Raw genomic sequence first — 27,842 nt, 5'->3', positions numbered from 1 at the left:
TTTGGAATGCGACAAACTCCTTCGTGATGACGCTTGCACTGGTTGCAAATGGGCAGAGTGCTCAGGTATCTTTTGGCAGGAGCGTCATTCATGGTTGCAAGAGTTTTTGCCTCCTGAGGCGGGTTGGGGTCACGCTTCTTGTTGTTGGAACCCTTGTTGTTACGAGTCGCTTGATTCAGGTTCGCATGCTTCCTTTTCTTGTCACCGGACGACTCAGCATGCGTCACGGTCTTCTCAGTAGGGTTCAGCGATAACTTCTTCATTCGGACAACATCTTCAGTAAGGCTGACAACCAGAGTTACAGCCTGAGTGATCGTTTCAGGTTTAGCCGAAGTTACCAAGCTGCGAAATTCTGGAGCCAATCCCCAGATGTAGCGCTCGACACGCTTAAATTCAGGAGTCACCATATAGGGGATTACTCTTGACAAATCGTGGAACCTTCGGGTATAACCAGTAATGTCAGCACCTTCCATGGTCAAGTGCCAGAACTCAGTCTCCAACCTTTGGAGTTCAGCACGAGAGAAATACTTCTCTCTCATACGTTCCTTTAGTTCATCCCACGTCATGCCGTACGCAGCATCATCACCCAGAGTCCGGACTTGCAAATTCCACCAAGTCAAAGCTTCATCAACAAACAACCCAGTAATGAAAGTGACTTGCTGGTCCGTGTTACACTTGCTCATACGGATAGTGGAATCTATCTTTTCTGTCCAACATACAAAAGCCACTGCACCTCCAGTGCCATCATAGTTCAGTGGCTTGCAGTCGAGAAACTGCTTGAAGGTGCAGCCTTGAGCCATGTTTCCTCCAGATGAGTCTCCATTCCTATTACGTCTAGCATTGCTTGGTCCTCCACTGTGTTCCAGCCTCGTACTGGGCGATAGCTGCGGAGATCCTTTCTTCCAGCAGGGAGTTCAGTTCCTCAGCAGTCCTTGGCAGTGGGGGAGGAGGAGGTTGATCACGAGCATTCACAGCTTTTCTGGGTGCCATATTCTGTCGGAACATAACACAACAGGGTTAGACATTTGTTTGATATCGTCATACGAGACAGTAGTAGCATATATACACAGATATATACCCACATAAGTGACATCAAACAATCCGCCCAACGTATAAATCAATTCATACAGCAACAAGCATACATAAATAGATAAATATTGGTGTGTCATAAGATATTCACCGAGTCTTTACACATATCAGAACAACTTGTTACATCATTGTTTGCGAAGTAAACCAAATGCATATGGGTTACATCTCCCCAAGGTACAAGTTTAATATATGTAAAGGACAAAATATCTTACTTCACATTGGCGGTTCTTGTCTTTATACCCTAAATTATTACTCCAAAAGAGTATTTAATAGGCTGGGGGAAGGGTGTTCACGTTTGACCTTCTCTTGTATTTGAAGGAATCTCTTATGATACGTGACAAGACTTGCTGTGGTTTCTGTGCACTGAATTCCATAATTATGTATGCATCCATAATTACGTAAGTCCTTGCACAGTCCGCACAGTTCATTTCATCCTCGTATCACTTCCTTCAGATAGGCCACCGTTTTCATGTAAAGTCACGAGTACCTGAGATGTTCTATTTCTAGTATATGTATATATTAATTATCACACATAGTTGCAAGTAATTTCTAGTCAAAGACAAGAGCTACTCCAGTGCAACCTAAGTCTCATAGTGTCTTTTCTTGACTCTTTGTAAACAGTTTCAGGTAGTGGATGTTGCGGAAAGTTTTATGCAATGAAAACTTTTTGGAAAAATTGTTTTCGTGAAAGGATCCTAGAGATTGAAGTCTAGACTCGAGAAGGAATCCTGGTTCACTACAATCGCAGCTCTGATACCAATCTGTCACACCCCTTTCTAAGGCAGAAGCACGAGGTGTGATCATGAAAGGTTCTCATTGCATACGAATGGTAAACATACTACATGCTCGTAAAAATAACTTCAAAAACCAATAACATTACGTAACTGAAAACATAGGTTAAGTTTGGAGTTTACATCACATCATAAAACGTTGTCTGAAAAGTTTACAACATTATTCATAGATAAACATAAACGACATTCCAGAGCAGGAGTAAGACCGCACGCACATCCACTTTAGTTACCTGAAATACATGTGAGTTTTGGAAAATCGTCAACATAATGTTGGTGTGAATTCATGCAGTTTTTGTATTGAACATTTGTATACTTCGTATGAGAACATGGTTTGTAATTTGTATAAATCAAGTATTTCTGTAAGTATCGAGTTTTGTTAATGGGTTGCAAGGCCATTAACATGTGACACGACATAGGAAGCATCCAAACCATAGGCATTTTTCTAGTTGTCGATTCACGACTGAGACACAAAAGCACTACTTGGTACTAGTTATCACCAAGAGTGTGGCTGCCTGAAAACCCATTAGATCTAACCTTTTGTTATGCGGTCTTAGTATGTACACGATTAATGGTGCTTCTGGTACCCTATTCGTGACACTATTTCAAGTATCATTCCTTAGTTTTTGTATCCAGCATACCATAACACATGTATTTTCCCCAAGTTTAAAAAGCATGTAAAAGATTAAAAGTGGGGACATGAACTCACAACTTTGCGTTTCTTGCGCCGTAAACTTCACCGGGTTTGCTTATATAGCGTCGTGACCTATATGTGTTTTATTAACATTAGTCACTAGACTTGTATCGCACAAGTACAAGTCACCATCTTTTATGTATGTATTCTTTGTGTGTTAAAAATAATTTATATTTTTAACTATGTAACTTACTTATATTATTTCCTCAAAAATAAATATAAGTATCTTGTATTTTTCACCCGAGTTATGTATTTTTTCCCAAAACCTCATTTTAAGTTCGTAACTTGTCAAAGTTACATAATCTATTAAGTAATATATTTTCATAAATATATTCTCTTGTATTTGTCTAAGCATGTTGTATGTGTATTTTGTATTTTCACTCCTCGAGAGTATTTAGTGTGTTTTCAAGTCCTAATACACTATTACACACAATACATATTACATACACTTAGCACAAAATTTGGTGATCAATAAATATATATATATATATATATATATATTTCTCAAAAATATACATACTTAATATCAATTTTTATCTTGAAGAAATCATCATTTCTTATCTTGAAGTTTACATAAAAATTAGGGAAGCCTTGGTAAATATTTTGGGTGAATTTTTAGGGAATAAGTTTCACCAAAACTTATATTTTTCTAAGTGTCAAAATTTATAGAAATTTTGACATGGTTTCCCCTAAAAATGGAGGTTTCTCATGTTTTCAAAACATGTGTTTATTTTCTTTTAAATCATCATCAAGCATTAACAACACAATCAAGGCTTACCATAAGCCAAGATTATGGAATTCACACTACATCATGAACTTGAAGTTTTTGTAGAAACTTGTAGTAACTTACCATGTTATTTAGTAGGTTTAGTTACCCTTTAAAACATATTTATTTGTTTGTAAATCACATTATTAAAAGATTTGGTCATTTGCAACTTGTAAGAGGATTTTTCTAAAAATATTTCTTTTGTATTTTTCTTGTTACACACATGTTTCTAGTCTTGTTTAAACACTAAAAATATGATTAGTTTATTTAGAAACCATGACTTTGTAAATCTTATAAATAAACTTGGTTTCTTGGGAAAATTATTTTTGTAATCATCTATTTACAAGATTTTTATTTTATTTAAATCATTTTTACATATGAAAACCAATTTCATTATTCAAGTTCATGAAGACATAAAGCATGATGATCTTGGTCTCTCACAAGATCACCACCTTAACTTACTAGATCATGTGTTTAATCATAATCTAGTAGGTTTCTTATGGTGTCACAAATCAACAATCATCAAGAAGCAAATCAACATGTATTCTTATATTTTTAAGCTTATGTTAAAGTATGATGATCATGTTCTTTAGTGTTCATCAAGTTTATCATTGTTCATCATCTTTTAACTATCAAAATATGAAATAACAAGGGATTATAAGAGTCTTACAACTAGCACAAGGCTAGGGAAGAACACTTGATGTTGAAGATGATAAATGGGTTGGATAATAGCAAATGAAGAAGGTCCTTCAAGATCCACAAGCTCTAAACCTTCTTAAACACCTTCTAGCACCTTGTGAAGAACTTGGAATGGATGATAAATGCGTGAAGGTGGTGGTGGTGGTGTTGTGGGTGGGTATCGGCCGAAGGTGGGGAGCAAGGGAGAAGGAGGTGGGTTGTGGTGATTTATGAAAGAGCTTATGCTATCTTATAGTACACACATAATCTTCCACCATATCAATTGAGATCCTATAATATCTAAATGAATCCAAGAAAGATCCTAGAATAACTTGGCAAGATCATCAAGGATTTAGCAAGATTTTGGTGGGGTCACCCCCATTGTGACCGTCCACAATATAGGGGGGGTAAAGTGTAAATTTCATTTACTAATTTAATAAATAAGTTAGTTTTCAAGTATAAGGTTTAGGGATTTAATGTGTTATTATGTTATAAGGGATGTTATGGTGTTCGGGGATCATAACTAGCTCAGAAGCATTAAAACGATGCTTCTAGTAATATTTTGATATTTCGGGTAATGTCCGGTTGTTCGGTTAGATACCGGTTCGTTAAAGTGCTAAATTGCACCATTTAGTGTCCTTTAGGCATTCTATTACGACACTTTTAATTCCCGACACTTGGGAAGGTATTCTGGACAATAAAACATGAATTCTGCATGTTATTTATGTGTTAAAAAGCTGATTATAGCTGATTTGTACATAATTCTGCATTTAAAGTGCGTTTCGGGTGCTTTTTAGTGCATATTCTAGCTTCCAGATAGTCTATATGTTAACCCTTGTATACATTCTTGGGTTTTAATGTATTTTAGACGTTGGACCTACTCCTAGGCCCCAATTCTATTGTCTGACTGTTTTCTGCAGAATTGTTGACACAACGTGTCTTACCGGTGAGTTTACTAGTATTTTTGACGCAACGCTATCACTAATGCATAAAGCAATATTTGTAGTATAAAACGTGCATGAATTCACTTGTATAGTATGTAATCAGACAATGTTGACATTTAAGCACATAATTGCAGTTATCAAGTATTAATTAAATTATAGGGAAATTACCGGTTTTGTGCCATTTGTCACAGCAAATCACTCTATTTTATACTTCGTTCATTATTCATCATTAAACTTTTCACAACTAATTAAACTCAGATCCTAACAGACAGAAAAAAAAACAAAAACGATGGCAAAACTGTAAATATGAGCTAAGGGCAAAATCGTAATTTGGCAAAGAGGAAAAAAAACAAAACCAATGGCAAAACTGTAAATTTTAACAGAGAAAAATCGTAATTTGGCTGGACGAATGGGGAAGTGTCAGGCAGCTGCCTAGCACTATTCCCCTCCATGAGATATGTAGTTAACTGAGGGCAAAATCGTAATTTGGCATAGAGGAAAAAAACAAAATCAATGGTAAAAATGTAAATTTAAACGGGTCAAAATCGTAATTTGGCTGGACGAATCGAGAATAGTAGGCAGCTGCTTGACACCGTTACCCTCCTTGAGATATGTAGTATATATAAATGAGTGGTCCACATTGATGGTTAAAGTCTCATAAAAAATGGTGTTCTGATTATTCATTTTTTATCAACAATATTGGATTTTAATATTCTCAACTATTAGTCGTTGGCCGCCAACAATTCTAACTTCAAAAATAACCAATGCAGTCTCAACTATTAACATATTGGCCTCCAATGGACCATGACTAACAAAACCCTAAAGTCGTTACTCTCCGGTAGTCGGAAAAACGTTTTTGACCGAAAAACTCATTTTAGCTGGAAAACTCAACATTTTCATACAAAACCTCTTTGTAATCTTATTATAGATATCTAGGAAACTTTTGTGACAACCCTCATAATTACAGGTATCCGTACAATTAATTAATATTGGTTAATGCTTAATGACTGTGCCTAATTACAACTGATGACTTAAACTGCTATCTGAATTATGCATCATACATACATGTGCATCACATATTACATGATGTCATCTCATTATCACATACAGACTTTATTGACATACATGATGCACAAAGCACAGTTAACACCGTTAGCGGATAGCTCAGAAATATGCTGAAAATGTCAGTACATAGACAGACAATGTTTTGAGACCCCGTATGGGCCAGAGACAAAGTACTACTCGAGTATGGAGTGTAGGAAAGTAAGGATCATAAAACTGTGTCACTAGGTGATAGTTTAAGTGCCGGAAAGTGTCTAAAACCCACTTAAAGTGCAGAATTCTGCATTAATTAGCAAAAATCAGCATTTTAACATGCTAGTAACATGCAAAAATATGGCAAAATGGTCCTATATGCTTTCCTAAGTGTCGGGAATTAATAGTGTCACAAAAGGGTACTTAATGAACACTAAAACACTTTAACGAACCGGTATCTAACCGAACAACCGGACATTACCCGGAACACCAAAATATTGCTAGAAGCATTGTTTTACTTTTTCTGAGCTAGTTTTGGTTCCCAAACACCCTAACATACTACATAATGCAAGATACACATAAAACACTAGACTTTACACTTAACACCTTAGCTAATTACCCACTTATCATTACAAGTTACATCTAACCCCCTTCCCCCTTTGATATTACGGCCCAAGAGTGGCCCCCACACTCAAGATTTTTCCAATCTTCCTAAATCTCACTTGAATCTTCTTAAGATTTGATCAGATTATGATGGTACTATTAGGAACATATGAACCAATGGGTAATACCCAAGGTTTAGGTTATAAGAGAACATGTTGGGTCAGAAACACTTCATCTCCTTCACCACAACTCTCTCCTCCCTCTCTTAAAGCTTTCGGCCGAACCCCCTTCCACACACCACCACCATCATCAAGTCTTGTTCCATCCATTTCAACGTTATCACAAGGTATAAGGTGCAAGATTAGAAGGCTTGGTGCTTGAAGAACTTGAAGGACCACTCATACAAGCTTTTATCCACTCCATTTTCATCATTGTTTTTCCCTAGCTTAAAGCTAGTAGTAAGACTCTCTTGACCTTTGTTACTTCTATTTTTAGTTGGTTAAAAGATGTATTATGATGCAAATCACAAGAACACTAAAAGATATGAACATGAATTTCAAACATAAAGCTTACATATGATGATATATTGGTAAAATAGTGTTGTTTAGTGTATAAACAACAGAGGTCATGTTTAACATCATCATCTAGTAAACTTATAGATTCAAGATTTATGAATGATTTTCCAAGAAAACCAAGTTCAAAATATGATTTTTGAAAGATCATGGTTTTTACTTAAACTTACACTATTTTTAGTGATAAAATAAGTGTAGAAACACTAGAGAAACAAGAAGATGTTATAAATAAACATTTTTGTAAAATGTGATTACCTAGGGTCTTTAAGAATGAGACTTTTAAAGGGATGAACACACTTTAAAGGGTAACTAAACCCACTAAACACTTTACCAAGTCACTACAAGTTTTTAATAAAAGATCAAGTTCATATTGTTATGTAAAATGTGTAGTTTTTGCACTTGGTAAGTGCAAGATGTGTAGGGTGATTGTTGATCATTGTGTGTTGATTTTGAAGAGAAAATGATATACTAAATACCATGGACGCCTCCATTTTCAAAGGAAACTATGGCAAAATTTTCTAAAAATACAAACACTTAGAAAATATTTTCTAGACAAGTGTTTACAAGTATGTTTTAAACTATGCTTTTCAATATAAACTTTGCCATAAATTTTGTTACAAAAATACAAGTATTGGAGGTTGGTTTTTGTAAATAAAAATGGATAAATAAATATATAGAATATATATTTTATATTAAAGACACTTGTGTGAATATTTGTATACTTTCTGAAATAGTTATATTATTTTAGGGTAAAATAATATAACTTAACAAATACCATGGAATTTACAAATCCAAAATAATACCAAAAATCACAAGGGATAAATACATAAGTTACACACTTGGTATTTTGAAACCGAACGCAAAAACGTAACTCACAAAATATTCCGGAAAATACTCTTATAAGTACATTTTTGGCAAATATTATTTTGGAAACGAAAGAAGTGAAAATATGATTTTTGAACATATTACTAAGTTATATCATATTTTCAACAAGAAGAAAATATATTATTTTTGGGAGATAAAAATATATTTTCCTAGTATGTTAAGAAGATATATAATTTTTGGGAAAAAATATATATTTTCTTGGAATATATTATTTTTGGACAAAATGAGTTTAAATATATTTTCTAAGTTAGACTTAAAAATATATTATGTCGAGACTACGAAAGTACATGTATAAAAACCCGCATCCGTGGGAAGGAAATACGAAGTTAAATACTCGAGAAGTATTGTTACGAAATATTGTTAAACAAATTATTCCAAAATTAAATATAATTTAAAGTTAAAATAATTATTATTTTAACAAGCAATTGTAACTTGGAATAATATTGGGAACATAAGAAACGCAACTCAAAAACCTTAAACTCTAAGCAAGGGCATGGCCCATTCGTCTAATAGACGTTAGTACACTATAGGTAGTCGTGTTAGTTGCGGAGGTTTGAGTTGTCGGTACTGAAGACGCATTACGGTGAGTTCATGTCCCCCTTTCCTTTTAACTGTTTTCAGTTTTATACTTCGTGGGTGAAATACATGTTACAATTATTACAAACGTTTTATACATGGTATGATTAGCTTAAGGAGGGTTTACTGCTTGATCATGTGAAAGGTGGGTATAACACTTAAGGCCATTAATCCTGATCGTAGAACCGAGGGACATGAGTGATAGATCTATTTGGGTGTAGCGAGCCCACACCCATGGGGACCAGGGTGGCCAATAGGGTGACTATGTCTTCCAGCCGAAGGCCCGGTACAAATCTGCTAGGTTTGAGTCTTCCTGCACCATTTCACACATACCATTGGCTTTGCAACCCATTGGTGATCTGTTTTTCCTTATTGCTACATACCAGGGACATACATACATACAGACATATTTCAAAGGTTTATTCATACACATACACATACACATGAACTCGCTTAACTTTTGTTGATGTTTTTAAACTACATGTATTTCAGGGAACTAATGGATCTGGCAGGGGTATGCATGTGTCTTCAAGCTGCGTTTAAATAAGAGATGTTATCCATGGTTGTTGAGTTTAGGGGGTGTATCCTATTCCTAGACGGGATACATATTTCTAAACTCAGGTTTTATTTAACGTCTTTTATGGAGTCTTTATGAACTCAGTTAGACATGTCATGGTTTGTAACTTATTTTGGTGTTGATGATTTCAAGACAAGTATGTTGTGTTATTTCTAAACTTAATTAATGGATGAACATCTCATGTTTTTATCATATAGCGTTGTTATGATTGAATGCTATGGTATTAAGAAGTCACACCAAATAACCACGCTTCCGCAAAAGTAAGGGTGTGACAGCTTGGTATCAGAGCTTCGATCGTAGCGAACTAGGATTCTTTCTCGAGTCTAGACTACGATCATTAGGGCTCTCACGAAAACATTTTTTTTTACATTGCATACACAAAAAGTCCAGATCCAGGGAACAAACATTTTTACAAATAAAAGGCACAAAAACACATTTCAAGGCTATGTTTATAATTCAATCTTAGAGACTAGGGGAATTCAGTCTTAGAGATTGGGGAGGTTCAGTCTTAGAGACTGGGGAGGTTTACTCTTAGAGACTGGGGAAATTGAGTATTAGAGACTGGGAAAGATTGAGTCTTAGAGACTGGGTAGTCAATTTGAGAAACTGGGGAGTTTAGTCTAAGAGGCTAGGAAGTTTAGTCTGAGAGGCTGGGTGGGATAGTCTGGGGAAGACTAGGATGATTACATGCTTACATTGTTATGACTTACATGCTTATTTGATGATTATTGATATACATGCATATGTGTGATTTTTTTGTCACAGACACTATGTCATCTTCTTCTGAGAGTGGAGTATCTGATACATTAGACCCTATGGCCATAGTCTCAGATGACGGGATAGCCACAGACCCTGAGGTTTTCACTTGAGACACTATGAGCAGCGACGATGATGACTTTCAGCCATTCGCTTTACCAGATTTTGGAGATAATATACCTATAGCTGATGGTTTTCCTGACGGGGATCTACTTCTTGTTCTGATCCCTGCTCCTTTTCCTCTTGCTGCATTTCCTCTGGAGGATCTGCCTCTTGAGCAGCGACGATGATGACTTTCAGCCATTCGCTTTACCAGATTTTGGAGATAATATACCTATAGCTGATGGTTTTCTTGACGGGGATCTACTTCTTGTTCTGATCCCTTCTCCTTTTCCTCTTGCTGCATTTCCTCTGGAGGATCTGCCTCTTGATGTTATGTCTGATGATGACATCGATCTCTTTATCGAGGGTCCCCCTGAGGATGCCCAGGATGGTGGGGCTCCGGTTGAAGATGATGATGTCATCCCACTTGCAGAGATTCCAGTCGATGATGACGTTGTTGTACCACTTGTCGAGATTCCAGTTGATGATGATGTTGTTATCCCTCTTGTTGAGATTCTAGTCGCTGATATCATTGCTGTTCCGTTGGTCGAGATTCCTGCCACTGAGATCTCATCTGACCATTCAGGTCCCGATTCATTTGAGCCCGAATTATCTGCTACTTTACACGCACGGGGCGTGCAGCATTATCCCACAGACACTGATTCCGACACAGCGATGTCTGCCGCACCTATCTTTCCACACGACTTTGACCCTGATCATGAGATTGAGTTTGTCCCTGACGAGCAGCCTTTTGAGGCACCTGTCATTCCTGACGATCAGCTCTTTGATATACCCGTTGATCTTGAGTTTGTTCTAGCTGACCCTGAGCCTGAGATTGCACCAGAGCCCATACCTGCTCATGATCCTCTACCTGAGCACGATCACGTTGACATACCAGTTGTTGCACCACCTTTGCCTGACCCTCTACCTGCACCCGCAGACCACGCTCCTTTTGCTACCCATGTAGACCCCAGATATGCACACACCCGCAATGGGTGGATCGAGGACGACGACGACTATCCTCCTTTTGTTAGACCCGTCACTCCCCCACCTGCACCTGCACATGCACCCATTGATATCGCTCAGTTTCACCCACATGAGTCAGACATTCACCGCACAGATCTACCGGTCACATTTCTTCAGGATATCCCTCCTCCCCGTCCAGGGGAAGGACCATCGAGTCAGCAGCCCAGTCATGTACCTCCTGAGTCAGCAGCCGATCATTTCATACCACAGTTTACACACGCTGCTTCTTCTTATGCACCCACGGGCGAGCCACTTATCTGGTTTCCGCCCAACGTGATGCCTGTATCTGATCCATGCCATCCCTTCCACATTGGATACTCGAGGGATGATCTGCTTTTATCCTTACAGCTCCAGCAGGAGATGCTATGTAGGAGAGTCATAGAGTTGGAGAGGATCCCGCGTCCTCCACCTTGCACTTGCCAGTCACCATTTACGGCTCCGCTTCCTCCACTCCTGCCATATCCTGATTTTGATGTCCGTTTCCTCACTATGGAGTAGCAGATTGCTTACCTGCTGCGTATCGTTCATGCACTCTAGGAGGATTTAGCGCATATGCGCAGGTTGCTTCCCGTTCCTCCACCTCCTCCTCCACCATTAGCTTAGGGGTTTTTGGTTTGATGCAGATAGCATGTTTTTGATGAGAGTGCAGCTATTGAGCCAGATTGCATAGCTTTTTGAAGACCACATGTTGACTTTTGACTTATTGACGTTTAACTGATGTAGTTTGTTAGACGATTCGGACAGGGGTGATGTGACCCTTAGTCTCTTTTGATGTATGATATATTGTGAAACATGTAAAACTGTACTTGTGGTCTTGATATATGAAAGCTCAATCGCAACATTCTCATTATATACGTTGTTGGAATTACTTGTTTCTATTATGAAATGGGATGTTATGTGCATACTTGTGTTGATAAATGGTATTACAAATGCGTGTTACATACTTACTATACTTACTATACTTATTATGACTTGACCGACGCAACCTTCTTATAGAAGATGCCTCCACGAAGAGCAACTCGTTTGCCCACTACTGAGGCGGAGTTACAGGAACGGATTTCACAGGCTATTGCACAGCACGATGCCCAACGCTCAGAACATAGCGGGGGTACCTCTGGAAACAACCCACCCCATGGTAATGATAAGTCGCTATAGACACATTACGTTACATTTGGATATTCCATGTGCAATCGCTAATGCTTGCTGTGAATAATGTTACTTGTACATGCTGTACCTATAAACAATTTCTAGACTGTAAGCCATTGAATTTTGATGGCACCGGGGGTGCTGTAGCCTTTGTCAGATGGACAGAAAAGACGGATTCTGTGATAAGGATGAGCAAGTGCGCTCCTGAACAACAAGCCACCTACATCTCAGGACTCTTTCTAGATGGTGCCTTATCCTGGTGTAATCTTCAAGTCCAAACCCTGGGGGAAGAAGCTGCTTACGCCATGTCATGGGCTGAAATGAAGGAGCTCATGAGGAAGAAATACTGCTCCAGGGCTGAAATCCAAAAGCTGGAAACTGAATTTTGGCACCTCAAGATGGACGGCCCGAAAATTGTCGAATATGTGCAGAGGTTTCACGACTTGTCACGCGTTGTGCCGTATATGGTGGATCCTGAATTCAAACACATCGAACAGTTTATTTGGGGGTTGGCACCCCAGATTATGAGTATGGTGACATCGTCAAAGCCTACCACAATTACTGAGGATATCGATCTTAGTGTGTCACTAACTGAAGAAGCTATTCGGTTAAACAAGTTTTCGACCTCCGACTAGAAAAAGAAGGAGACTCACGTTGAGTCCTCGGGAGAGAACAAAAGGAAGTTCTCAAACTTTAAGAAGGGTACCAGCAGCGCCAGCAAGAAGAAGGAAGTGAACCCACCAGCTGAAGTAAAAACTGGTCCTGAAGTCAAGGGAAAGGGATACATGGGCGCTCTGCCCAAATGTGATGTATGCCAGTACCATCATTCCGGCCAGTGCAGGTTAAGGAAATGTGAGTCTTACGGGAAGACTGACCATTCGAAGGAAACATGCTGGGCTGGTACTGGTACAGGTCGTGGTGGTCAAAGGGGTTTTGGAAACAACAACCGTGGCGGTAATGGATATGGGAACCGCCCACAAGGAGGAAATGGCGGAAATGGAAATGTTGGGAATCAAGCTGGAAACCGTGGAGCGAATAACAATCAAGGTGGTAATAGGAACGGTAATGGTCGAGGACCAGGTTGTTTAAATTGTGGAGACATGGGGCACTTTAAGCGAGAATGCCCAAAGCTCAATCAGGCACAAGAAGAGTTTTTAACATCGGAGCGAGGGAAGCTTGCCAAGATCCAAATGTGGTTACTGGTACGTTCCCTATCAATCAACGCTTTGCATATGTACTGTTTGATACTGGTGCCGATTATAGTTTTGTGTCGCTAGAATTTAAGAATATACTTGGGTTGGTAGCCAGTAAGTTAGATATCCCATATTTGATAGAACTAGCTAATGGGAAGCTAGTAGAAGCGAATGAAGTCATCAGAGGATGCGTGATAGAACTGGGAGAGCACGAGTTTTCACTTGATCTTCTGCCCATCGAGTTGGGGAGCTTCGACGTGGTAGTAGGGATGGATTGGTTGTCAAGCCACAGAGCAGAGATCGTTTGTCACGAGAAGGTCATTCACATTCCAATGGCGAATGGAGAAACAATAGTGGTTCATGGAGAGAAGCGCGATATGCCCTTAAGAATCATCAGTTGTTTGAAGGCTCGAAAGTGTTTGTAGAAGGGATGTGTTGCCTTCTTGGCACACATCGTGGATAAAGAAGCCGCTGAGCCAAAGATAGAAGATATTCCAGTCGTGAAGGAGTATCCTGAAGTCTTTCCAGAAGACTTGCCAGGATTGCCGCCGCAGCGACAAGTCAAGTTCCACATTGACTTAGTTCCAGGCGTCGTGCTTGTGGCTAAAGCACCTTATCGACTTACGCCTTCGGAAATGCAAGAGCTGTCAACGCAACTTCAGGAGCTATTGGATAAGGGATTTATCAGACCAAGCTTCTCGCCTTGGGGAGCTCCAGTTTTGTTCGTTAAGAAGAAAGATGGTAGTTTCCGCATGTGTATCGACTATCGCGAGCTGAATAAGTTGACCATTAAGAATCGGTATCCTTTGCCAAGAATTGATGACCTGTTCGATCAACTACAAGGTTCGAGTTTCTACTCCAAGATCGATCTACGATCAGGATATCACCAGTTGAGGATTCAAGAGGACAGCATTCCAAGGACTGCCTTTAGGACTTGCTATGGACATTACGAGTTCCTGGTTATGCCATTTGGTCTGATGAACGCACCAGCAGTATTCATAGATCTGATGAATATGGTTTGTAAGCCGTACCTCGATAAGTTTGTGATCGTGTTTATTGATGACATTTTGATTTATTCCAAGACAAAGGAAGAACACGAGCAGCACCTAAGAGCTATTTTGGAGCTGCTTAAGAAAGAGAAATTATACGCTAAGTTCTCGAAGTGCGAGTTCTGGTTGCGTGAAGTTCAGTTCCTTGGTTATGTAGTTAACGGAGATGGAATTCATGTGGATCCCACAAAGATCAAGGCAATCAAGAATTGGGAGACTCTGAAGACGCCAACCGAGATTCGACAGTTCCTAGGTTTGGCAGGGTATTACCGCAGGTTTATTGAGGATTTCTCGAAAATCGCTCAACCGTTGACCTCCCTCACTCAAAAAGACAAGAAGTATGAGTGGGGAGACAAGCAAGAAGAACTTTTCAGCTGTTGAAAAACAAGCTTTGCGACGCACCAATTTTGTCCCTACCCGAAGGCACTGACGACTTCGTGGTATATTGCGACGCCTCGCGTCAAGGTTTAGGCTGCGTGCTGATGCAGCGACAGAAGGTTATAGCATATGCATCGCGCCAGTTGAAGGTCCATGAGAAAAATTACACCACGCATGATTTGGAATTAGGCGCGGTGGTGTTTGCATTGAAGATCTGGCGGCATTACTTATATGTCACGCGATGGACGATCTTTACTGATCACAAGAGCCTGCAGCATATATCTGATCAGAAAGAGCTTAACATGAGACAGAGACGATGGGTAGAGTTGTTGAACGACTATGATTGTGAGATTAAGTATCACCCAGGGAAGGCGAATGTGGTCGTCGATGCCCTAAGTCGGAAGGAAAGAATCAAGCCCATAAGGTTTAGAGCTTTGGAAATGATTATTCAAACAGACCTCTCATTGCGCATTTGTGCGGCGCAGAGAGAAGCTCTTAAAAAGGAAAATCTGGTGAATGAATATCTCCGTGGGATGGAGAAACAATTGGTGCCAAATGAGGAAGGAACGTTGTGCTTCATGAAACGAATTTGGGTTCCTCTATTTGGTGGTTTGAGAGACGTTATTTTTGATGAAGCTCACAAGTCACGGTACTCGATCCACCCAGGATCGGATAAGATGTACCAAGATCTAAAGGATTTCTACTGGTGGCCAAGATTAAAGGGCGATGTTGCAACGTATGTTGGCAAATGTTTGACTTGCGGTAAAGGCTGAATACCAAAAGCCTTCAGGTCTTCTGCAACAACTAGAAATACCCAAATGGAAATGGGAGCAGATTTCAATGGATTTTATAACGAAGTTACCAAAGACACCCAGAGGTCATGATACGATTTGGGTAATCGTAGACCGTCTGACGAAATCTGCACACTTTTTGCCAATCAAGGAAAAAGATAATACTAGCAAGTTGGCCGAGCTATACCTCAGAGATATTGTTGCACGTCATGGAGTGCCTCTCTCGATTATCTCTGATAGAGATGGAAGATTCGTGTCAAGGATTTGGCAATCCTTCCAAGAAGCATTTGGTTCTCAGTAGAATCTGAGTACTGCCTTCCATCCGCAGACAGACGGCCAGAGCGAACGAACGATTCAAACATTGGAAGACATGTTGCGAGCTTATGTAATGGATTTGGGTGGTAGTTGGGACACGCACCTTCCATTGGTTGAATTTTCATACAACAACAGTTATCATGCAAGCATTCAAGCCGCACCGTTCGAAGCTCTATATGGACGCAAGTGTCGATCACCGCTATGCTGGGCAGACGCGGGTGATAGACAGCTAGTTGGCCTGGAATTGGTCCAACAGACGACTGATAAGATTATACAGATCCGAGAGCGCATCAAAGCGGCTCGTGATCATCAAAAGAGCTATGCGGACCGAAGAAGGAAACCTTTGGAGTTTCAAGTGGGAGATATGGTTTTGTTAAAGGTTTTACCCTGGAAGGGTGTAGCACGCTTTGGAAAGCGTGGGAAGTTGAACCCAAGATACATTGGACCATTTAAAATCCTGGAAAGGATTGGTCTTGTAGCATACAAGTTGGACCTACCCACAGAGCTAAATGGCGTTCACGATACATTCCATGTATCAAATTTGAAAAAGAGTCCAACTCAAGAAACAGTTGTCATTCCTGCCGATGAAGTTCATATTGACGACACACTCCACTTCACTGAAGAACCTGTTGAGGTTACTGATTGGAAGGTTAACAAGACACGATGGAGTAGTGTCAAACTCGTCAAAGTTCGTTGGAACACATGACACGACCCACGTGGGAACGTGAGGATCGCATAAAAGCCAAATACCCGCATTTGTTCCCCAAGACCCCTGCAGCTAGTAGCAGAACTAAAATTTCGGGACGAAATTTTCTTAACAGGGGGAGAATGTGACAACCCTCATAATTATAGGTATCCGTACAATTAATTAATATTGGTTAATGCTTAATGACTGTGCTTAATTACAACTGATGACTTAAATTGCTATCTGAATTCTGCATCATACATACATGTGCATCACATATTACATGATGTCATCTCATTATCACATACAGACTTTATTGACATACATGATGCACAAAGCACAGTTAGCATCATTAGCGGATAGCTCAGAAATATGCTGACAATGTCAGTACAAAGACAGATAATGTTTTGAGACCCCGTATGGGCCAGAGACAAAGTACTACACTAGTATGGCGTGTAGGAAAGTAAGGATCATAAAACTGCGTCACTAGGTGATAGTCTGAGTGCCGGAAAGTGCCTAAAACCCACTTAAAGTGCAGAACTCTGCATTAATCAGCAAAAATCAACATTTTAACATGCTAGTAACATGCAAAAATATGGCAAAATGGTCATGTATGCTTTCCTAAGTGTCGGGAATTAAAAGTGTCACAAAAGGGTACTTAATGAACACTAAACGAAATAACTTGACACTTTAACGAACCGGTATCTAACCGAACAACCGGACATTACCCGGAACACCAAAATATTGCTAGAAGCATTGTTTTACTTTTTCTAAGCTAGTTTTGGTTCCCGAACACCCTAACATACTACATAATGTAAGATACACATAAAACACTAGACTTTACACTTAACACCTTAGCTAATTACCCACTTATCATTACAAGTTACATCTAACCCCCCTCCCCCTTTGATATTACGGCCCAAGAGTGGCCCCCACACTCAAGATTTTTCGAATCTTCCTAAATCTCACTTGAATCTTCTTAAGATTTGATTAGATTATGATGCTACTATTAGGAACATATGAACCAATAGGTAATACTCAAGGTTTAGGTTATAAGAGAACATGTTGGGTCATAAAAACTTCATCTCCTTCACCACAACTCTCTCCTCCCTCTCTTAAAGCTTTCGGCCGAACCCCCTTCCACACACCACCACCATCATCAAGTCTTGTTCCATCCATTTCAAGGTTATCACAAGGTTTAAGGTGCAAGATTAGAAGGCTTGGTGCTTGAAGAACTTGAAGGACCACTCACACAAGCTTTTATCACTCCATTTTCATCATTGTTCTTCCCTAGCTTAAAGCTAGTAGTAAGACTCTCTTGACCTTTGTTACTTCTATTTTTAGTTGTTAAAAGATGTATTATGATGCAAATCACAAGAACACTAAAAGACATGAACATGAATCTCAAACATAAAGCTTACATATGATGATATATTGGTAAAATAGTGTTGTTTAGTGTATGTTTAATACTTGCTTGTTGATTTCTTGAGATGATGATGTTAATCATCACATGGAGCTTGCTAGATGGTGATTAAACACATAATCTAGCAAGTGGGAGGATGATTATGTAACAACATAGGATGATCATCTTCTTGTGAAAACATGAACTTGATAAATGAAATGGTTTCTTGAAAAATAATAAACAAAGTAAGCTAGTAAACTTATAGATTCAAGATTTATGAATGAGTTTCCAAGAAAACCAAGTTCAAAATATGATTTTTGAAAGATCATGGTTTTTACTTAAACTTACACTATTTTTAGTGATAAAATAAGTGTAGAAACACTAGAGAAACAAGAAGATGTTATAAATAAACATTTTTTGTAAAATATGATTACAAGTTGTAAACACCTAGGTTCTTTAAGAATGAGATTTTTAAAGGGATGAACACACTTTAAAGGTTAACTAAACCCATAAACACTTTTCCAAGTCACTACGCTTTTAATAAAAGATCAAGTTCATATTGTTATGTAAAATGTGTAGTTTTTGCACTTGGTAAGTGCAAGATGTGTAGGGTGATTGTTGATCATTGTGTGTTGATTTTGAAAAGAAAATGATATGCTAAATAGCATGGACGCCTCCATTTTCAAAGGAAACTATGGCAAAATTTTCTAAAAATACAAACACTTAGAAAATATTTTCTAGACAAGTATGTTTTAAACTATGTTTTTCAATATAAACTTTGCCATAAATTTTGTTACAAAAATACAAGTATTGGAGGTTGGTTTTTGTAAATAAAAATGGATAAATATATATTTTATATTAAAGACACTTGTGTGAATATTTGTATACTTTGTGAAATAGTTATATTATTTTAGGGTAAAATAATATAACGTAACAAATACCATGGAATTTACAAATCCAAAATAATACCAAAAATCATAAGGGATAAATACATAAGTTACACACTTGGTATTGTGAAACCGAACGCAAAAACGTGACTCACAAAATATTCCGAAAAATACTCTTATAAGTACATTTTTGGCAAATATTATTTTGGAAACGAAAGAAGTGAAAATATGATTTTTGAACATATTACTAAGTTATATCATATTTTCAACAAGAATAAAATATATTATTTTTGGGAGATAAAAATATATTTTCCTAGTATATTTAGAAAATATATAATTTGTGGGAAAAAATATATATTTTCTTGGAATACATTATTTTTGGACAAAATGAGTTTAAATATATTTTCTAAGTTAGACTTAAAAATATATTATGTCGAGACTACGAAAGAACATGTATAAAATACCACCATCCTTGGGAAGGAAATACGAAGTTAAATACTCGAGAAGTATTGTTATGAAATATTTTTAAACAAATTATTCCAAAATTAAATATAATTTAAAGTTAAAATAATTATTATTTTAACAAGAAATTGTAACTTGGAATAATATTGGGAACATAAGAAACGCATCTCAAAAACCTTAAACTCTAAGCCAAAGCACGGCTCGTTCGTCTAATAGACGTTAGTACACTGTAGGTAGTTGTGTTAGCTGTGGAGGTTTGAGTTGCCGGTACTGAAGACGCATTACTGTGAGTTCATGTCCCCCTTTCCTTTTAACTGTTTTCAGTTTTATACTTCGGGGGTGGAATACATGTTACAATTATTACAAACGTTTTATACATGGTATGATTAGCTTAAGGAGGGTTTACTGCTTGATCATGTGAAAGGTGGATATAACACTTAAGGCCATTAATCCTCGTCGTGGAACCGAGGGAGATGAGTGATAGATCTATTTGGGTGTAGCGAGCCCACACCCATGGGGACCAGGGTGGCCCATAGGGTGACTATGTCTTCCAGCCGGAGGCCCGGTACAAATCTGCTAGGTTTGAGTCTTCCTGCAACATTTCACACATACCATTGGCTTTGCAACCCATTGGTGATCTGTTTTTCCTTATTGCTACATACCAGGGACATACATACATACATATTTCAAAGGTTTATTCATACACACATACACATGAACTCGCTCAACTTTTGTTGATGTTTTTAAACTACATGTATTTCAGGGAACTAATGGATCTGGTAGGGGTATGCATGTGTCTTCAAGTTGCGTTTAAATAAGAGATATTATCCATGGTTGTTGAGTTTAGGGGGTGTATCCTATTCCTGGACGGGATACATATTTCTAAACTCAGGTTTTATTTAACGTCTTTTGTGGAGTCTTTATGAACTCAGTTAGACATGTCATGGTTTGTAACTTATTTTGTTGTCGATGATTTCAAGACAAGAATGTTGTGTTATTTCTAAACTTAATTAATGGATGAACATCTCATGTTTTTATCATATAGCGTTGTTACGATTGAATGCTGTGGTATTAAGAAGTCACACCAAATAACCACGCTTCCACAAAAGTCAGGGTGTGACAACTTTTTTCTAGTAAAAATTCAATTATTGAGGTCGTCAGAAAACTCAACCTATTGATTGGAAAACTCAACGTTTTCGTCCCAAACCTCTTTGTAACCTTAGATTAGGCCTTTAGAAACATTTGTCTGACCAAAATCGTTTTTCCGGAGACCGAAGACTAACGACGTTAAGATTCTGTTAGTTAAGGTCTATTGAAGCCAATATGTTAATAGTTGAGACTGCCAGTGATTATTTTTGAAGTTGAGAGAGACTGAGACTGTTGGCGGCCAACGACGAATAATTTGGATTATTAAAATTCAATATTCCTTTTTCATTAAAACAAACAAATCAGCACAAAGATGATGATACAACAGAAATATAAGAATAAACAAATACCCGATAAAATGATGATACAACAGAAATCTAACTTATAATAAAAGACTACAAATAATGCCACCTGACATTCTCTCCTTCAAACTCATAAATTTATTCATATTTATTTAATAGATTTCTTTTCATATTAATATTATATTAATAACTAATATATAGATATCATTATTTTTATTCTTATCTTTATCTATGATTAATAAATAACTTTAGTTTTGCAATTTAGACCTTTTTTTTTTACTTTTAACCCAAAGTTTTTCACTTTTTGCAGTTTAACTCCAACTCTTTTTTATTTTCAATTTTGGTTCACCATACTTTTCATCTTTCCCAAATTTTTCATTTCGTTCTAAATTTTGTGAATTAACGCACCGAACATGTGTGTGGGGTTCAACATTTTTTCATATATTTTTTCTCGTTTGACTGGACAGTCGCAGCACATCTATTTTTCTCTGTTTGACAAGTTTGTCCAACGCACGGGTCCTGGATTGACTTATTTATTTTTTCTATATTTTACGTTTCGGTTTAATTTCTCTGCAACAAGCGTTCGTGATTCAAAGATTCCGCGTCTGCTTTTCACTCGACGTTATTTTTTTCGTTTTTATTTATTTTGTTTTTACGAGTTTTTCCAGTGTTGGTGGTCGCTGACTTGACACAGTTTGACGACAACCGCTGCAACGCAGAGGCTTAATACTAGTATAAGAATAAACAAATACCCGATCTTGACAGCCTTATCCGTAATTCATTAAAGATCTTTTTCATGGCATACTTCCTATTATTGAATACCAATTCATTCGACCGAGATGGATTGCAGCACCACAATGGAACAATTTTCAGTGGGAACAAAGCAGAAAATAAATACACTTGTACACTTGTACACTTGACCGAGTTTAACCAGCCCCGAGCAATAATCAAGGGTTAACCAACCATTGGTTGTGGTTATGGCTATGCGGCCAAAGCACGGTTATCAGTTATGGTTAACCCTCCATTACCATTGCACCATTTTATCATTTATATATTTTAATTTCAAAAAATGAATACATTTCAAACCACCAAGCGCTGAAACTAACCAGTTTAACCAACCTGGGCAATTCATTCTGTTTAAAACCACTACGTGTTCCTTCATCCTCAACATCAGTATTCTTCTTCATATCGCACCTCACTATTATAATCACCAAACCAAAAATGGAATAACTAAATCCATCATTTATGGAAATCTAACACCAATTATGACTTGCCTTTTCACTCCTACATCTGATACATGTATCTCAAACGGTCCATAAACTCAGATATTTGTAGCAGATTCGAGACAGAATGTACAGAGAAAAAAACCAACAATATTCGTGTATGAACACGACCCCTCACAATAGGATCTAGGGTCCTGCATCATCTGTGCCATTCACGGTGTATAAATATATCATCTGTTGAAAGTTGTTCCATGAGCAGCAGGCATCAAATTATACACGGACATCGACAAGGAATTGATTGAGATTCTTTCTGAATTTTCTCATGTCTAATCTATCAGCAGACTGAGAAATATCGCCTAGCGAGTGCAATGCACTCGCCATTCTTGTTTTCAATACTGGATTTGGATTTTGGCTGTCTTTCGATCAACTCATTACATAATCTCTGTACAAATAATGACCAAATTAGACCTAAATCATGTTCCCAGTTGCTTTGTTTTTAGACAAGCAGAAAATAACAATTTGAAAAGAAAAAAAAGAACTATTTTTACTTTTGATTAAATGGCTTCTTGTATCTCATTTGTTAGTTATTCGGATCAGAATCCAAAAAAACAAAATGCGAATTGAACCGAATTACTTGAGTTTTGAAGTTTTGGATCGGGTTAAAATCTAAATTCCGAATTCGGTTTTCAATTTGAATTCAAATTTGTGATTTCAAACCGGTTCGACTTCGACCTTAATATTTGATTTCAGTTAATTATATTTTATTTAATAAAAAATACATACTATTCTTATTTATTGGATTATATCACCCCCAACTATCGGCCTTTGGCCGTTGCCACCCCCAACTAACACTTTGACGTCCGGCACCTCCAACTTGACTTTTAGTTTGTGCTGGCACCACTCCGTTAACTCATTACTAACTTAGTTTTTGATCCTACGCGTCACACTTTTGATTACGTGGCGAATACGTGTCAGTATATCTCTATATATCTCTCTCTCACACACACACAAAACACACACACCATCATCATGAATTAGCACCGAATTCCCTTCTTCTCTACCAAAAATTCGCTGTACAGATCTTGTTTGTGTTCAAATGTCACCTTCCAAAGGTGGAATCCACTCACCGCCCTCAGGGCCGGCTCAACCATTTTAGTGGCCCAAAGCGAAGTGTAAAATTGAGGCCTTAAAAAAACAAAACAAAACACCAAAAGGGGGAAATTTTAACGCATGAACGTAATTAACATTTGTCACGCAGAAAACGCTAGCCCAAAATTGTTTCTAATTTATAAAAACTAAAGGAAAAGAAATAGGCTTCATAGAAATGCTCAAAAAGTTATAAGAATAAATAGAAAAACATTTATTTGTAAACAAATAAACAGGTAGAATACTAGGGCGGACTAATAAAGTATAGCTAACATATAATCTGATACTTACTCTTCGTTTACTTATCCCTCCTTTAGTTAGAAGGGTATTAAGTGCCTCTTCAACTAAAAGATACCAAACAGAAATTGTTTATCACTTAATCATGTTATTTACTACAGAAGAAGAAATTTTAAACGAAAATAAAAATGAATAGATAGTGAAAGTTCATTACCTGCTTCGAATCGGCCTGTTAAGTTGTGAGTCACTACCAATGCTAATGATGAAGAATGTAACTTCATGTGAGATTTTTCCATTAAAATGGGTACACTTTTTCTCATTTGTGTGAGCTTTAACTTTCTTTTTTGGATCACCATCTTCCTGTATTGAAGTTATATTTTCATCTTGTTTTTTTTTTTATTTCACTCTTAAAAGAAGTGTCAAGTGGTAGAACAAAAGATGAAAATAGTCCCTCCTTTTTACTTTCCACTGCTGATGTCGCAGACGAAGACCTTTCCTTCAAAACTACTCTTTTTGTAGCAATAAGAATTGCAGTCTCATCAATTCTCTCATCCGTTTGATCACCTTCCATGTTATTAATAAAAGTACTTTCTGCAGTCTGCGCCTAACCCTAGCATCCATCATGATTGTTGCCGTTCTCGAATGCCGATTGGCAGTTCCATTGTCGATTCGTTGCCCTAGATGATCTTCTGTTCGTTCAGGGTTCCCCACACAGTATCAAACTATCACGCGCTATGTCTTCTGTTTCCCCAATTATACCTCGCGGCCCAAGCCATTCTCAGCCTACCTCCTTAATTCTTGTAAGCCCAAAATGAATACAGGCTATATAAAATTTTTTTGGCTGGAGGCCCTAAAAAAATGTGGCCTAAAGCCCTAGCTTTATTTAGCTGGCCCACGGGCCGGCCCTGACCGCCCTTACCTCCTGATCCAGATAGGGAGGGCTGTAAACGAGCCGAGTCGAGCCGAGCAAGACCCAACTCGAACTCGATTCGAGTTGGCTTGGCTCGAGCTCGAATTTCAAATCGAGCTGAGATTTGAAGCTTGAGCTCGACTCGATTAGAATTCGAGCTAGCTCGGCTCGGCTCGGCTCGATCTAGCTCGAACTAACAAAGAACCGCAAAATTTACTACTTAAAAAGCCCTTAAAAATGAATTTCTTCATAGACTAAGGGCCATAATTGCCATATAATTTAATCATATGGCTAAATATGCAAGTATAAATAGTTAATTCACTTTGTACATTGTCAATTTCGAGCCGAGCTTTCTTCGAGTTTTTTTCGAGCGAGTTTCAAGCGAGTTGCGAGCCACGAGTAACACCCCTAGATCCAGATTTGCCTCCTATTTCCCCTAACATCTTAATCTCACGCTGTATTTCTACCAGATCTGGTAATGCCGCCAAAAGTTCCAAAGATATAGTGGGAGCCCTAAATTCCTCTGGCCACAAGCCATCAAAGAGTGATAAGGGGCGTATCCTTTGGCAAATCTGTGCGTGAATGATTTGTTCCAAGGTAACCCTAATGTCAACCTTCAGGAGAAGAGTACGACGTCGATTGGGGCTCATACCACTGCTATGCCTCCAAGTCCAGCTGCTATGGATGTGGAGGAGGATGCTTCGAACACTGGCCCCAAGAACACAACCTCAAATTCAGTTGAGGAAGGTAAGCTTTCCCCTGAAACTTGCTCTACACCTTCCAAATCCCCTTGTTCTACTAATTCTATGTTTGCTAAAATTCCGACACCCATCAAGAACCTTAATTTTGATGCTGAGGGGAATACAGAGGAGGAGGGTTGGGTAACTGAAGGTCTGTATGTGTTACTGTATATCGCAACATTTCTCTTACTCATCTTATTTTCATTTGATTCATCTCTTTGTTCGGTACAGCTAAACGAAACAACCTGGAGATTTCTCAATCGGTTATCATTTGCATCTCCGATTTGGCCTTCAAGTATGCCGGTATTGTTCCAGATCTGTTTGTTTTAAAGAGATCTGTTTGCATCTTCAAGAGATCATATACGTTTCTGATCTCTTGTGTTCTAAAGGAAGGAGATGAAGGTGCTTGACACGTATTCGCCACATAATCATGTCCACGTAATCAAGAGTGTGACACGTAGGATCAAAAAACTAACTCAGTTAGTAATGAGTTAACAGACTGGTGGCAGCACAAACTAAAAGTTAAGTTGGAGGTGCCGGGTGTCAAAGTGTTAATTGGGGGTGGCACCCGATAGTTGAGGGTGATAAAATCCAATAACCCTTTATCAAATATATGTTATGTATTACCTATGTTTTCCTCTAATTCCGAATTATTCGAATCAACCAGAATTCAAATTGTTGAACTTGAATCAGTTTTTTGAGTTTGCTTACCAAAAAAAAACTAAAAACGAATTCGATGGACACCTCTAGGTCTGAGTAGACCCAATACAGTCCAAAAACTTCTTCAGTCTTACATATTATTATAAAAAAAACTTCTTCAGTCTTACATATTATTATAAAAACCATACAAGTACTGTATATGAATTTTTTTCAATAAATTGATTTAAGACGTATGATGCATTTAAAATACATTTTGGGTGTTTTGACCTATTTGACCCGTTTTCTGAACTAAATCTGTTTTCTTTGGCCCATTTCACCGGCTAGCAATACAACAAAAGCCCAAATCAACCCGCTCAAAAATTATTTGTCCTCTTTGACCCGTTTTCTTCGTAACAAATAAAAGGAAAACTAAAACAGAATGAACTTCAAAAGAAAGTAGAGATACCTGGTATTAACGGGAAAAGAGCATCAGCTGCACCTCCTACAAGATCCATGCTGCAACCACACAAATTTAAGATGTAAATCATATAATTATGAAAAAGAAATCTAAAATCAAAAGATCGTATTTTGCAGTTTACACAATCCGTCAAAAAGGTCAACACTACAGAGTTGCATCTTACCTGTAATCCTCAAAGAGCAGTAGTTGCATTAACGATCGCAAAAATTTACTAAGAATGCCATCCTGAAAATTTCCATCAGCGTCTGTACCATGTGGACCTAGCCCATCTCTACCGCCCTCTCTTTCATTATAGTGGTAAAATGCAAGTGCTCTCAGAGATCTTAGACACGTGCCAACGATCTCTTCATCCTAAGTCATCGCCAAAAAAAAGTACCACAATATTAGAGATGGTGAAATGGGTGGTATCAACCCAGATTGACCATTATAAGTTACCTGTTTTTAAAATTTAAACAGAAACATATCGGGTCGAAAATGGCACCTCTATGTACCACGTGTAAATGAATAATGCACAGCTATCATAAGCTAATTATGGATTATCATTTACCTGGTGATGGAGACCATAATCAAGAGTTCCGGAAATATGACTGAAGGCTTCATGGTTTAGTTTCGGAATCATTTCAGGATAAACCTCCAGCATATGTGACAGCAGAGCAAAGTGCTACTCCCAAAATAAATATTAATTAGACCGTAAAATAAGAATCAGATATTCATCCCTTAATAAAGTCGAAAGCTTACATCATAACAAAGCTTAGGATACTTCAACATTTCTATTGTTATCAGAGTGCTAACAATGTGAACACCAACATATATAACCTGCAGACAACACAAAAAGTTACCGCTTTATAGGATCATCATCATGGGTTGGAGAAAATGAGAATATGAATATAGTCATATACCTGAGAAATGCTTGTCTGCTGATCGTCACTGGCAGCGGACGAAACGTCAACCTGAAAATTTTATATGTTAATGTAAAATATTATCCATCGGGAGACGTGTGACCAAGAAACGTCGAATAATGTACCATATCTTTTGTGCAAAGTTTTTGAAGAAGCTGTAGCATTTGCTTCACTTTGAAAGCTGCTTGAAATGCTTGAAATGCTCCAATTGACAACCACAGAGACTCGAATGGTCGTTTTTTTTCAAATAGGGTTTGTACGTGAGAAGGGGTGTAAACCACGGGGACAGAAATTATACTTTTGGTGTTCAAAACTGGAGATTCATATGAAAAATTTTCAACTAAACTTGCTGAAAATCTACTTCTGAAAACCTAATATACAAGAGCTTAATAAGCAGTATGCAATACTTGTACAGTTGTACATTGTTTGTTACAGCTAGAGAAAACTTGGAAAGTTTGTTGTGCTTTCCCATTTGGGTACCAGTAAGGAGGATTAGCTTGCATGCAACTTGGGTACCAGCAAAGCATGAGTGGTTAAAATCAAGACTTTATCTACGAATTTCTGGAAGTTGATCTTCATTATGCATGCCACAATCATGAAAACGCAATTCAATTTCTGCTTATGTCCAGATTGTAGTTTAAACTAATGTTGTCACTAAATAATTAAATAAAAAAACAGCACTGTGCAGAATAGAATGTTTGAGCGTATAATATCAAAAAGAAA

General features: G+C 37.9%; 2 protein-coding genes across 3 annotated transcripts; one reads left to right on the top strand and one right to left on the bottom strand.

The window, feature by feature from the left end:
- Positions 1-13,022: 13,022 nt before the first annotated feature.
- Positions 13,023-13,553, top strand: LOC110906782 (glycine, alanine and asparagine-rich protein-like). Its single transcript, XM_022151861.1, has 2 exons — positions 13,023-13,439; positions 13,542-13,553. Exons 1-2 carry the CDS (start codon positions 13,023-13,025, stop codon positions 13,551-13,553), a joined length of 429 nt encoding a protein of 142 aa, XP_022007553.1.
- Positions 13,554-21,850: 8,297 nt separating this feature from the next.
- LOC110908481 (exportin-4) lies at positions 21,851-27,829 on the bottom strand. Of its 2 annotated transcripts, XM_022153425.2 has the most exons (7): positions 27,245-27,829; positions 27,120-27,170; positions 26,959-27,036; positions 26,768-26,881; positions 26,384-26,571; positions 26,209-26,258; positions 21,851-22,512 (listed from the first exon to the last, which is right to left on the bottom strand). In XM_022153425.2, exons 1-7 carry the CDS (start codon positions 27,281-27,283, stop codon positions 22,502-22,504), a joined length of 531 nt encoding a protein of 176 aa, XP_022009117.1. In that variant the 5' UTR covers positions 27,284-27,829; the 3' UTR covers positions 21,851-22,501. The 2 variants fall into 2 exon arrangements, with proteins under 2 accessions (XP_022009117.1, XP_035838745.1); XM_035982852.1 differs by lacking the exon at positions 21,851-22,512 and having other exon boundaries at positions 24,768-26,258.
- Positions 27,830-27,842: the final 13 nt, after the last annotated feature.

The sequence above is a fragment of the Helianthus annuus genome, chromosome 14 (assembly GCF_002127325.2).
Source record: "Helianthus annuus cultivar XRQ/B chromosome 14, HanXRQr2.0-SUNRISE, whole genome shotgun sequence".
In the NCBI taxonomy this organism is placed as follows: Eukaryota; Viridiplantae; Streptophyta; class Magnoliopsida; order Asterales; family Asteraceae; genus Helianthus; species Helianthus annuus.
This window is presented reverse-complemented; position numbering and strand designations above follow the sequence as displayed.